The 12231-nt window shown below is 39.2% G+C and overlaps 1 protein-coding gene across 2 annotated transcripts in view; it reads right to left on the reverse strand.

The window, feature by feature from the left end:
- heatr5a (HEAT repeat containing 5A) overlaps nt 1–12231 on the reverse strand; it is a 78913-nt gene that overhangs the window by 52379 nt on the left and 14303 nt on the right. For both annotated transcript variants that reach the window (XM_062968242.1, XM_008103399.3), the window contains exons 2-5: nt 3106–3333; nt 2600–2811; nt 1198–1306; nt 253–402 (exon numbers count right to left, since the gene is read on the reverse strand). In XM_062968242.1, coding sequence (XP_062824312.1) covers nt 253–402; nt 1198–1306; nt 2600–2811; nt 3106–3231 — 597 coding nt within the window. In that variant the 5' untranslated portion in view covers nt 3232–3333. The remainder of the gene's footprint in view (nt 1–252; nt 403–1197; nt 1307–2599; nt 2812–3105; nt 3334–12231) is intronic.

Here is a 12231-nt window from a genome sequence, read left to right on the forward strand (position 1 = left end):
CGGCCCACGGGCATTAGTTTGCCCATGCCTGACCAACATACACTTTCCATGGACCTATGTAAAGATTTCTCAGCAGTAACATAGAAAATTACTGTAAATGAAAGCAGTATTTATAAAAGATTGGTTTTAATGTAACAAAAATAATTTCTATGTCACAAGAAAGAGGTAAATGGATTTCTTTTATCTATTTAAAATAGACAACTATTTTCAGGAAAATTAATTACTAAAGTACAGTAATTAATACAGCTTTACCTTTGCAGCAGCACAGCGAACTGCCATTGATCTATCCATTAAGCATGAACGGGCCGCTTTGTAAATATCTCTGTGGCATGGAATAGCAGCCGCTCCAAGCCCTTTCAATATATTTTGCAAACTTAGCATGATCTCATACCGCCCTTGAGACTGACAAAAGAAAAAAGTTTTGTTAGATTTTTCAGCTAAAGAAATATTTTGTTGATCTATATTTTTATATTTTTAGTGCATCTCTTGTTCAGCAAGCTCAGAACAACATTTCTAGCATCAGCACAGCTATGTGTTGCAAACCAGGTTTAAAGACCTTACTTGAATTCTCCTTCCTAATTTTTCAACAAGTGAGAAATGGAAACTGGTACTTTAATCCTTGCACCACTGTAGGAACAGTTTTGACTATTAAAAAAGAGCAATACAAAACAAAAGCTTTAATTTGTCTTTCACTGAGTGGTGAAATGCCCCTGCTCTTATTTCCTGGAATAGCTATTTTCTGTCTGAGTTGAGGGGAGAAGCTGAGAAAGTCTTTTATTAGGGTTGATAGAGTAAATGTAAGTAAAGTTCATTGAAAGAGAAAAACTGCTTTATATCTATTTTGATTTATGAATGAATGGTATACTGATGCATTGATTGTATTATAATCTCAGAAGTAATTACCTGAGATTATTCTATTCATAACATCATACAATAAGGGCTCTGCTCTTATTAGGAAACATTTCTGGTATCATGGGCAAATTCAACTTTAGTCCCAACAACAGAGTAGTCATTGAAATTAATGAAACTTATATTGGCGTTGACTAAAGAAACCAATTCATTTCCTTGCACTCATTCTACCTATAACTAAAACTGGATTTTGTCTTCTTTCATATTTGTGTGTCTCTCCCCTCACTCTTTGATAATTGACCCATACTAGCATTATGCTAATTCTGCTTTCTATTCACATTTGCTTACCTCTGCATTCTTCATTGCTTTAAGGATATTCCCTACGGTATCCAGAAAACTGTTGCCCAAAATTCTTCCCAGCTTTTTGTACAAATAGCCCAAACAAACCACTGCAGCCCTGGGAAAAAAACCAGAATAAAAAAATAAAGTCAAAATAAAATTCATTACAAATAGCAATTAAATGTTGAAGTACTTAACTAGTACATTACCATTTGTTTTCATGATTAACAGGTTAAAAAAATTAAAGTACATATTTATCATTCCACAAAGTGTGAGAAAAAGCCAGGTGAGTCACACAGCCATTATGGTCTGTTCTGGAAAATTCTGACACCACAAAAAAAATGACTGGTATGGACTTTTCCAATCAGTTATATCAGATAACTAGGCTCTTGCCCAGCCCTGGCATTAGTAGTAGACATCTGTTAGAGAACATACCCTATTGGAGGTCCAGTATCACCTGCAACTAGCTGTAATGAGGAGAAATAGCAACTACAACATTGCTCATTCCACTACATTCTTCTCTAATTCTTCTTTTAAGTGTGCCCAGTTATGTCAAAGAAAGTAGAAAGGAGAAAGAAGAATCGTCACGGCACAACTAAAGACCACTCTTAGAGGGCCAAAGTGTTATTAGTCATTTCAGCTTGAACCCTGCACTGCTCAGCTGAGATCTGAAATTCTCTTTTTTAGCCTTTTGATTTAGGTACAGTTACAAGACCATACATATTCTGTCCTCCCAAAATTGAATGGCACATTCATGCCTTCAGGGTACATTACTATAACACTGACAACAAGGATGTCATTACTTCAGCCTTGTTAAAAAAAAAACCTGAAAAACTATTTATCCTGCAAAAATGGTATGCTGGAAGCTGGTAGATAGGGGAAAAGTGCCCCTTCCTTGAAGAGCCCACTTGGGAGTCTCTGAAAGACTCAAAGAGCAACTGAGCCCTTTATCCCTTCTCTAGCCTCCTGGTTCACTTGCTTGGATATCTGGCAAACTACAGTTCAAGTGTTTAAATGCAAATTTGGATTTATAACCAAGAATTTCCCCCCAAAAAAATCAACCAAAAATCCTAAGCTACAATTGCAGTTATTTATTCCTTTTGTTGCTGGTGAGCTGACTCTGTCCTTTTGACCTAATTTAGATTTAAGACTGAAGACTGCAAGTAAAGGACAAGATTAAACTAGCATCTCTATGCAGTATAGGTGTAGCAAGGTGGCAACACAAAAGAAAATAGGGGAGGAACAGTCTGGCTGTCTTGCCTCAACCAACAAAAACCTGGAGTCAGTTCTGATCTCAATGAACCCACACAACAATAAATTTGTAACATTTTACTTAGAGTTAGCATGCATTACTTTGTTCATAATGAGGAAACACAATTTTAATATGGCACCATCAAACCTTAAGACTTACAGTTTTGTAGGCAGATAACTTGGTGAATCATCCTTACTACGAATAAGTTCATTGCATTTGTCAATTGTCTGGTGAACCGAAAAGATGTCGCCAGAGCTATAGACTATAGCAAGATTCTTGGCAATAAGCTGTCTGGCAGGAGGCCCTGGCGAACTGGTTAATAAAGACACCAGTTGTTCAACAAGTTTACTCTGCTTTTCCCTTATATCAGCCTGGAAATATGAAAGAGTAAAGTGTTTAAAATTAGTGATGGAGCAAACTTCAAACTGTGGGGATGTGAGTGCGCATTTGCTCTGTTTGAAAAGGCTTCAGTGCAGTTTTAGCTGGATCTAAAACCTTTCAAGTTTGAGTCTGTTTCAGCAAAATTCAGGTTTCATCTTGTTGGCCTCTCCTATTTGTGCATAACTGCCAGAATCACACTGGCTGTTTATCACTGCTGCTGAATTCAGGGACAAAAATATAAAATAAACATAATTTTCTTAAATTACGAGTTATATAATACTTACTCGACTGGTTGCTGGTAAAAGTTTTTCCAAAAACCTCAGCCACTCAAAAACAAATTCTGCTTTCTTAAATTCACCCAGTTGGTTATAGGCTTCTTCATTAAGTAATAAACTGTGTGCCAACTCCATTCCTTAAAATATTTCTCTCTCACTATCTGGAAGCCACTCATGAAGGCTCACTGGACTGCAGAAAGTGGTGTCAGTATTCAGTTGGTGAATAAAATGCAGCACCTAAACAAATACAATTTAAAAATGTTTCAGGAGTTGAGAAAAAAACCAAAACATTTTGACAATGCTAATGCTTGATTTTACATAATGTTTCAATGGTAACGAAAAAGCCATGATGCAATATAGCAAGTTAGAATATCACAATCTGTGGCAATGCACTTGCAGTGGCAAAGAGAACAAAGAAAACTACACCAATGAAACCATGAAATCTAAAATAGTACTGTCTGTTGTTGCATCTGAAAAACTGGGGCATCCACCCACCCTCCTGGCCAGTGTGCCTGAAACCAGTGTCATGTTTGTGTCCATTGGTTACAACTGTTTCTTTTTGGCCGGGAACTCTCCATGGAATGATAGTTGATGGCTTTTAAACCAACAGACCACCAATTTGAGTAATACTGGACTATAATGCAGGAATGCAGTACACACATAAGTTTCAAGATGGTGAACACAATATAAGATGGTGAAACACAAAATTATTATGTAAGATGATTTGGTACAATATATTTTGCTTCTCTGTAGTCATACAATATGTATATGTTCAGCTGGATCCCTTACTGAATAATAGCTTTATTTTTCAATATAGGAAGGAAAGAAGGAAAGTAGAAAACTATTGATACTTTTTGGAACTAACTTATTATTTTGAGTTTTCTGGATTTCAAAACACTTCTTCAGATGCACTTGAGTACAATATTAAAACCACAGGTATTTAAGGATAATTGTATCGTAGTTGTAGGGAACAGAGCATGCTGGATACAGAAAGTCAGACGCTGTTGCACAAAAACTTTTGCAACAATTATGTAGTTTGTCACACAGTGTGATGACTCATGGGCCTTGTAGTCCTGTTCCTAGTACTATTGTGACAGACGAAGAGGAAAACATGGGGTTTTCGCCGGTTCAGCAAGAGCCGGAGTCCCTTCACCTGCAGGATGTTGATGTTTGCCCTCAAGAATTCAGCCAAACAGGCCTTGGGCAGAACTCCCCTCCGTTTCCCAGGAAGGAATCTTATTCTAGAGAAAGGGGAGTCAGAGAAGCCCAACGGAGGAGTTTACGCATCCATGCCAAACATCAAGCTGATTAGGCCTGCTTCCCTTGGGAAATTCTAAGGAGTCACACATCTGGACAGAGTTGGGTTTCGCTTCTCGTTCTCTAGGGAAAGAGTTCTGTTGGCGGGAAAACGAGACCCAATATAGGTGTTTGGCGCGAGGGATTCTTTGCGGAGTCAATTGATCACCTTCAGGAGAGAGATCGTGTGTGGACTTCGTACCCCAGTTCCTTGCTTCCCGGATCAAGCTTCAAGCCTTGCCCTGCCTCGCGGTTTTACCACGGACCCTGCTTCATGCTTCATGTTTTGCCTTGTCTCCAGTCACGGACCTAGTCAAGAATCAAGTTTATTTCCAGCCTTGTTGTCAAGCTTCATTGGACTCTAAGACTCTGTTATTTCCCCACACTATTGCTTGGCAAAGTGTGTGTTTCGGTCAAGTGGATTAAAACTTTGAACTCTAATATCATTTATTGGACAATACATTTTTGGACTATATTTGACCTCATTTGAAAGGTCTGCTTCTGAACTATATTCTTCACTTGTTTTTATTGATTTTATATATTTCTTTAATAAAGATATTAGATAGAGACTGGCCTCTGTGTAAGGTTATTGGTGCCCAGCAGCCAGGGACCTGACACACAGTTGCCTGTCAATCTTGAAATGTCAAAGCAACACATTCTACTTAATGAAAAGTTAGTTCCATTGAGAAGACTCTTTTGTTATGTAAATAACAATGATAAGAGAAAACACATTAATATATGTAAATCTTTAAAGAAACCATTACCACTGCTAATAGAGTGGAATATGATAATATCTTAATTCAGCTGTTTGACTTTCCCTTTTTTAACTTTTGGAGGGGGGTTTGGGGGGATTGGTTTTGTATCAAGATAGTTACCTGAAAGTCAGTGACTGTGTGTTAGGACAAATGAAATGTTCTACCAGTGTTTTGATACTGTTATTTCCAATGTCAGATTTGTGTTTGTTTATTCTCTTGGTTGTTAATTGTTCCTTTTGCCTCCCCAAGAATGTACCGTTTATACAATGTAGGGTTGTGACAGGCTTAATACCTTCTCTGACTGGATTGATAATCCTGTACCCATTTGTATTCACAAGACAACATTTCACTGACAAGTCAATTACTGAAGAAATAAACAGAACAGTATCCTTGCCTGCAGGTGCTCTGCATTGGAAACCCTGCCAATCACTTAACTTTTATTCAGATACAGTTTGCTTCATCAGGTAAGTATTACTAGATAACATTAACACAATTTCAGGGGGGGGGGGGTCAGAAATGTCATTTCCTAATTGGTTCTTTCATAAAAACATGGAAAAAAGTTTATTAAACTGCAAAAAGTTTGTTTTTGCGGGACATCCTGCAGCACATTTTGCTATAATTTTTCAATGAATACCTTATAGAGTCTCAACCAATTCATCATAGTTTATTACATAGTATAATTGTAAATCTAGTAACTGCAGAATTTATCTTCTCCAGTTGCTTCACCGGGTGAATATTCAGATGTCAGAACGCAATCTCTTCTTGTTTGTTTCAAATGACCCTGTAATCTTCTGCACTGCAAGATTTCTAGAATTCCTTGTCATCACTCAGGTTCTGTGATGTTTCACCAAGCCTATAATACAGCTGTTTCCACTTCTACAAGCTCTCCTATGTATGCTTCTCTTTAAAATTTGACCTCTTCCTTTCATCTCTGCACCCTGACAGTCAAGTTCTAGATTGCTCTGGCCAAGCTGAAAACCTCTGCTTGCCATTTCAGATATTTCCACCCTTTGAAGCCCAAAGGAGCTCTGATGAGCCTTTCTGCCATGTTTCTGCTCTCACTAGTTCTCTGCTCCTTCCCTAGTCACTGGTCTAGAGAGAAGGAAGCTCCGAGTATGAGGTTTCTGCAAATGACACTCCAGATTTGGGGTCTTCCCTTCCCATCACATCATTGCCTATGTCTCCTTTGCATGGTTGGTGATCTTTTCCCCGTTTAAGCCCTGTGTTTTCTGTTTGCTTCTCCTCATTACTGTCCTTTGTCTCCTCCTCCTATGTTGTGGCTGGAGGTGAGAGTGACTCCTGGCATACTCTTTCTTGAGTGCTGCCACTTCCTCCAGACTGCAGCCAGTTACCTGCTGTGTGGCATTGCTCAGGAAAGGAGTTTGCAACCATGGATTCCACATTATCACCATATAGCTTCAGCTAGAAGAGTGCAGAGGACATTATGGCAGAGGATGGCATATATAACACTGGGGAAAGAGCAAGTAAAAAGCCCTCTCCAGTTGTGGTTTTTTTTCACCATTGTTAGTCTCTACTACATGAGCAGCAGGAATTACTTTTGATGTTTTGATTTGTATTCATTGTAACATGTGCTCATGCATTTATTGAACAGAACACAAAACAGATTGAGTGTATTTTCAGGCTGTGCAGAGAGCAAACGATCTTCTGCTCAAAACTGCGACTGCCTTTTGAAGCCCATAATATCTTGATACATACTACGGAGTAACACATGTCAAATTATTGTAAACAAGGATAAGGTCAGTAAACCACACCTGAAAGCTGTAATTACTGATATGCAGTTACTGCAGTTACTGGTGTTTTAAGTAATTTTGTGTTCCCATAAAAGTTTTCTATGTGACAATCCAGACTCCTTGAGAAGTGCTAAAGTGCAACGGGAAATACATAAAAAAAATTAAAGCAGGCTTTTTATCATGAAATATTGGACTCAGTATCTTGGATCCGAATCTATAAAGAAAGCAAATTAACTCCCATATTTTGGACATATAGGCTAAAAAGTTGCAAAAATGCATTTTCATAACATTCATTTCAGTTTAATAAATATATCCTTCCTTTTCTTTTGGTAGTAATCCCCAAATGCCTACCAACCAGCAGAGAACAATAAAAACTATTCATTTCAAGTATCTGCAAAATTAATTTAAACAAAAATATTTAATAATGGGCACAATAATATTTCAATAAAACAATGATTTCTTGTTATTTGAACTGTCATTTTATTTGGGGTTGCTATAAGTCAACAAGTGACTTAAAGGTACATATACACACACATGCTGTATGAGACAGTTTTATTGCACGGATATTCCATTCATTGTACATTTCGGGAAAGAGCTGCCAACGCAACCACAAGCAGAAAAAGGTTGAAGAATACTAATGGTTGCTTTTAACACAATTGCACTGTAAACACAAGCCAAAAACTAGCCTGCACTACACAGAGGCAAGAATTTTAGAATGAAGACAGTTAAGGTAAGACAATTACAGCACAGCTACAAAAACTGTTTAGGAAAATAAATGTCTTCACATAGCTGCTTAAAATTAAATATTATTGTCTGTGGTGTTTCACAGTCATACTTTAGGGTGGAATTCTTTTCAAACACAGAAAACAGAGCCAAGAAAGGAATAGGTTAGAGAGATGGGTTTTAAAATGTTATGGTTGAGCCTTATGGCTCCGATACTGGGAGACGTGGTCGTAAGACTCCTTGGGAGTCAGATACTCTCGAGGAGCGAGAAAGGAAGCGGCTGCGGGACTTATTTGCAGAACCATCTGACGAGGATTCCTTTGAGGGTTTTACTGAGAGAATGGAGGAAGAGATGGTTAGCTCAGAGGAAGATGACATGGAATGGACTCGTGTGAGGGAGGATTTGGGTGCCACTGGCAATGATAGTATGGAAGGCGATTGGGGACCTTCAGGATTAGACCCGTGGACAAGCTGGAGGGATGGGACGGGATCCACAGCTGGGGATGCTGTGGGGCGTAGTCAAAGGTGTTTCAGTTCTGATGAGGAAAGTGATGAGGAAACGCCTGGAATTAGGGTAACAGCTGATAGTGATGAGGAGCTGTAAACTGGCATAAAATGGGGTTTGGAAGCAATGGCTAATTGCGTTGGGCAAGGTAATCTGGACGAACGCTTGGGCTCTGTGTGGGAAATTCCTGAAGACGGGTGTGATTCGTTTGCTGACTACGTAAGTTACCAAGGACACTGGGCATAGACGGCGGGAGGAACTGTGTGGGCTTTTGTTGTGCAACCTGTGCTTAATCTTAATAGCTTGGACCTCCGTCGTCTTCTTGACGGACGCCATCTGTTTATTCTGGACTGACTGACTGACTGACTGACTACGGCCTCGGACTCTCCTTCCTGTGATTATCGTTGGACCTGGTGAACTACAAACGTCTGTACCTGCCTTACGACCTTCGGACCGGATTGGAACTTCGCTGACCGCTTCTGCCCTTGAATGCTGCGTTTGTATCTGGAAATTGCTTGCTGTGTGGAGGAGTAACCTCTTAGTTACTCAAACATAGCTTTTGGCAGCAGAGAAGCATCTGCTGCCAGTTTTTTGTATTCCTTTGAACCTTTTGTTCACCAGCTTTTGTTTGTTTAAGTCCCAGGCTGAAGTAAGCTTTTTTGGTTTGACCCGGATTAAACTCCGGTTTAATCCGGTTTATCTTTTGAACGTTTTCCTTGTGTCTTTTTACTTTTAAGGCCAATGTTTGCCTAGCCCTTGTCTTTTACGGGCATTTTTGGTTCTGTAACTCCAATAAACTTTGTTATATCTTATCTTGTGGCGTTCTGTCCTTGACATAAAAAAAGAGTTTAGGGTCCTTCCAGACAGGTCCTATATCCAAGAACTGATCCCAGATTTTCTGTTTATCCCAGATTATCTGATGGTGCAGACTCATTTAATCCAGTTTAAATTTTTTAAAAAACCTGGTATCAGATCCTGGAATATAGGGTCTGTCTGGAAAAGCTCTTAGTTTGACTTAGATAAAGGTAAAGGTTTTCCCCTGACATTAAGTCTAGTTGTGTCTGACTCTGGGGCTTGGTGCTCATCTCAATTTCTAAGCCGAAGAGCCGGCGTTGTCCATTGATACCTCCAAGGCCATGTGGCTGGCATGACTGCATGGAGTGCCGTTACCTTCCCGCCAGAGTGGTACCTACTGATCTACTCACATTTGCATGTTTTCGAACTGCTAGGTTGGCAGAAGCTGGGGCTAACAGCGGGAGCTCACCCCGCTCCTTGGATTCGAACCACCAACCTTTCAGTCAGTAAGCTCAGTAGTTTAACTCCCTGACTTAGATTATACCCTTAATTATATGTTTCATCCAGAACTAGCAGGTTGGCTAAGAACACAACCATGCCTTACAATGATTACCCATTTTTGAGTATGAATCATCTCTTTATATGATGATTCAACTATGTGCAGCACCAAAAATTATTATTTTCCTACTTTTAAGGAAATAATGCAAAGAAAAATACAGACTGCACAAGGCAGTATGTTGTTTTACATACTTTCTTCCACCAAGAAAGATAACACTGTATTTATTTTCTTCTAGAATTATATTTTTCTCATAAAGACTCATACAAACGAAACAAGAAAAGTAAAGGAAGGGAAAAATGCTATTTCTTAGACCACAAGGAGTGTGGATCACTGGTAGAGAAGAAGAACTTTGCAGAGCTGAAGTAAAAAAAAAAAGTCATTACGGCAACAGAGTAGCTTTGTGAGATCTGATTTCCTGCTTCTTGCAGGGGGTTGGACTGGATGGCCCGTGAGGTCTCTTCTAACTCTACGATTCTATGATTCTATGATTATCTGATGTAGTTCAAGAGAAAGAGTCACATTAATTATTTATACTGTTATATACTGGAAATCAATAATTAATCTAGAAATGTACAAATTTTAAATATATATAAAATGGGGTCTATACCATTCACCTCTAAGCTTGCAATCCTATGCACATTCACCTGAAACAAAACTGAGCTTACTTTGGAGCACACACTAGGGCTGTTTTGACAGTTTATTCTGTTATATTCTAGCCTGAACGTAAAGATGCTACAAGAAGGGTGGGACTCAGGCAACACTCCAGATTTTGTTGGACTTCAGTTTCCAGCGTTCATCAGCACTTACTAAGGGCTGCCACATCTTCTAGTCCAACCATATCTGGAAGGTCACACAATTCATATCCTTGCGGAAGAGGAATTAGTCTTGGGTGTGTGGTGAAATTTTCCCTACTGTTCATATGAATGACCTAATGAACTTTGCTCCCAGAATATAACTGTAATAAAGAAGCAGATTAGACATATTAAGTAATGTCAAATTTTAACTGCAAAGGAAAATAGCTGGTGGCAGGGTAGTGCAATTTCTTTCTGAAGTAATACAGGGAGTCCCCAAGTTACAAATAAGATGGAATCTGTATGTTAGTCAGAACATGTACATTTTTAAGTGTAACTCCAGCGCTCTCTCTCTCTCTCTCTCTCTCTCTCTCTCTCTCTCTCTCTATATATATATATATATATATATATATATATATATATATATATATATACTAGCTGTGCCCGGCCACGCGTTGCTGTGACTTAGTCTGGTGGTGTTGGTCAGTCTACATTAGGTTGTATTTATGCTGTGATCTCTACCCTTCTTTATACTCACATTAGTAGTTGTATTTGAAGTCTGTTACCTTTTTCAATTTTTGTGTTGATTAATAATTGCTTGAGATCCCTGTTGTCTTTGGTTTGTTGTTAATTGTAATGTCTGATTCTGCTGAGTGCGGTTTATATTTTTATTGTGGTACAATAGTCTTTTTTTGTTTTGCCTGTGTAGCTGTTTATTATTATTGTTGTTGTAGTGGTCATGAAGGTTGGATAAGTTAGATGCTACTGTATTGTTTTTTGGAGGCCCAGTGTAACACTGACTGGCCTCTCAGCCTCAGTACCTGGCTGTTTCTTGCCTGTGATTGTGTTGATTCTTATTGTTGTTGTTGTCATTGTTATTATTGTAACTGTTTTTTTGGAGGCCAAGTGTGAATGTAGGGATTGGGGAGGTGGATGAGTTGTGTTGTCAGATTTTGTATTTGTTATAGTCACAATGCGTTGTTGTGAGTTTTGTGGGTCCGGATTGTTTTTCTGGTGTGGTTGTGTTGTTACAACTGAGGGCAAGGCATTGTGTTGTGTTGCCAAGTTTTGTATTTCTGGGGCGTTTAGTTGTGTGCCAAGTTTTGTATTTCTGGGGCGTTTAGTTGTGTTGTTATAGTCACGATGCATTGGTGTGAGTTTTGTGGGTCTGGATTGTGGTTTTGTGGTGTGGTTGTGTCACGACCCAGGCTGCAGAGCTCCAATAACCATACACAGAGGCCAGAATCTATCTAATATCTTTATTAAGGAAATATATAAAGTTAATAAAAACAAGTATAGGAAATAGTCCAGAAGTAGACCTTTCAGGAAAGGTCAAAATTAGTCCAAAAAAGCAATGTCCAATATGAAATATTAAGGTCCAAAGTTGTAATCCAATAACCGAAACACTCACTTGCCAAGCAAGTGAGGGGAGATGACAAGGTCCTTTAGTCCATGAACTTGAGCAAGGCTAGGAAATAACTTGATTCTTGGCACACAAAGCTTGATTCAAGGCAACAAGGAAACGAGGAGCAAGAACAAGATCCGTGGTAATTACTTGGCGAGGTCCGGAAAGCAAGGCAAGATCCGGGGAGAAAACAAGGCTGAGAACGAAGGCTTGGAACAGGAACAAAGGCTTGAAAGCAGGAGTAGCTGTCCACACACGCTGCTCCGGTAGCTGACGAATTGACTCCGCAAGATTCCTTCGGGAGCAAGGAACCTAAATAGGCCTCGTTTTCCCACCAGAGAACACTTCTCTGGGGAATCAGAAACGAAAGTCAATCTCTGTGTCCAGATGTATGACTCCCTAAAATTTCTCATGGCAGCAGGCTTAATCATCTGAATGCTTTGCTGCAATTCTCAAGCTCCTGCGATTAGCTTGTTGCACTCCTTTTTGCTGGAGATAATAATTACGGCGCGAAAAAGGGGGAGAACTCGACTCAGGGCTTGTTTGGCAGATTTC

The sequence above is a fragment of the Anolis carolinensis genome, chromosome 1 (assembly GCF_035594765.1).
Source record: "Anolis carolinensis isolate JA03-04 chromosome 1, rAnoCar3.1.pri, whole genome shotgun sequence".
NCBI lineage: Eukaryota > Metazoa > Chordata > Lepidosauria > Squamata > Dactyloidae > Anolis > Anolis carolinensis.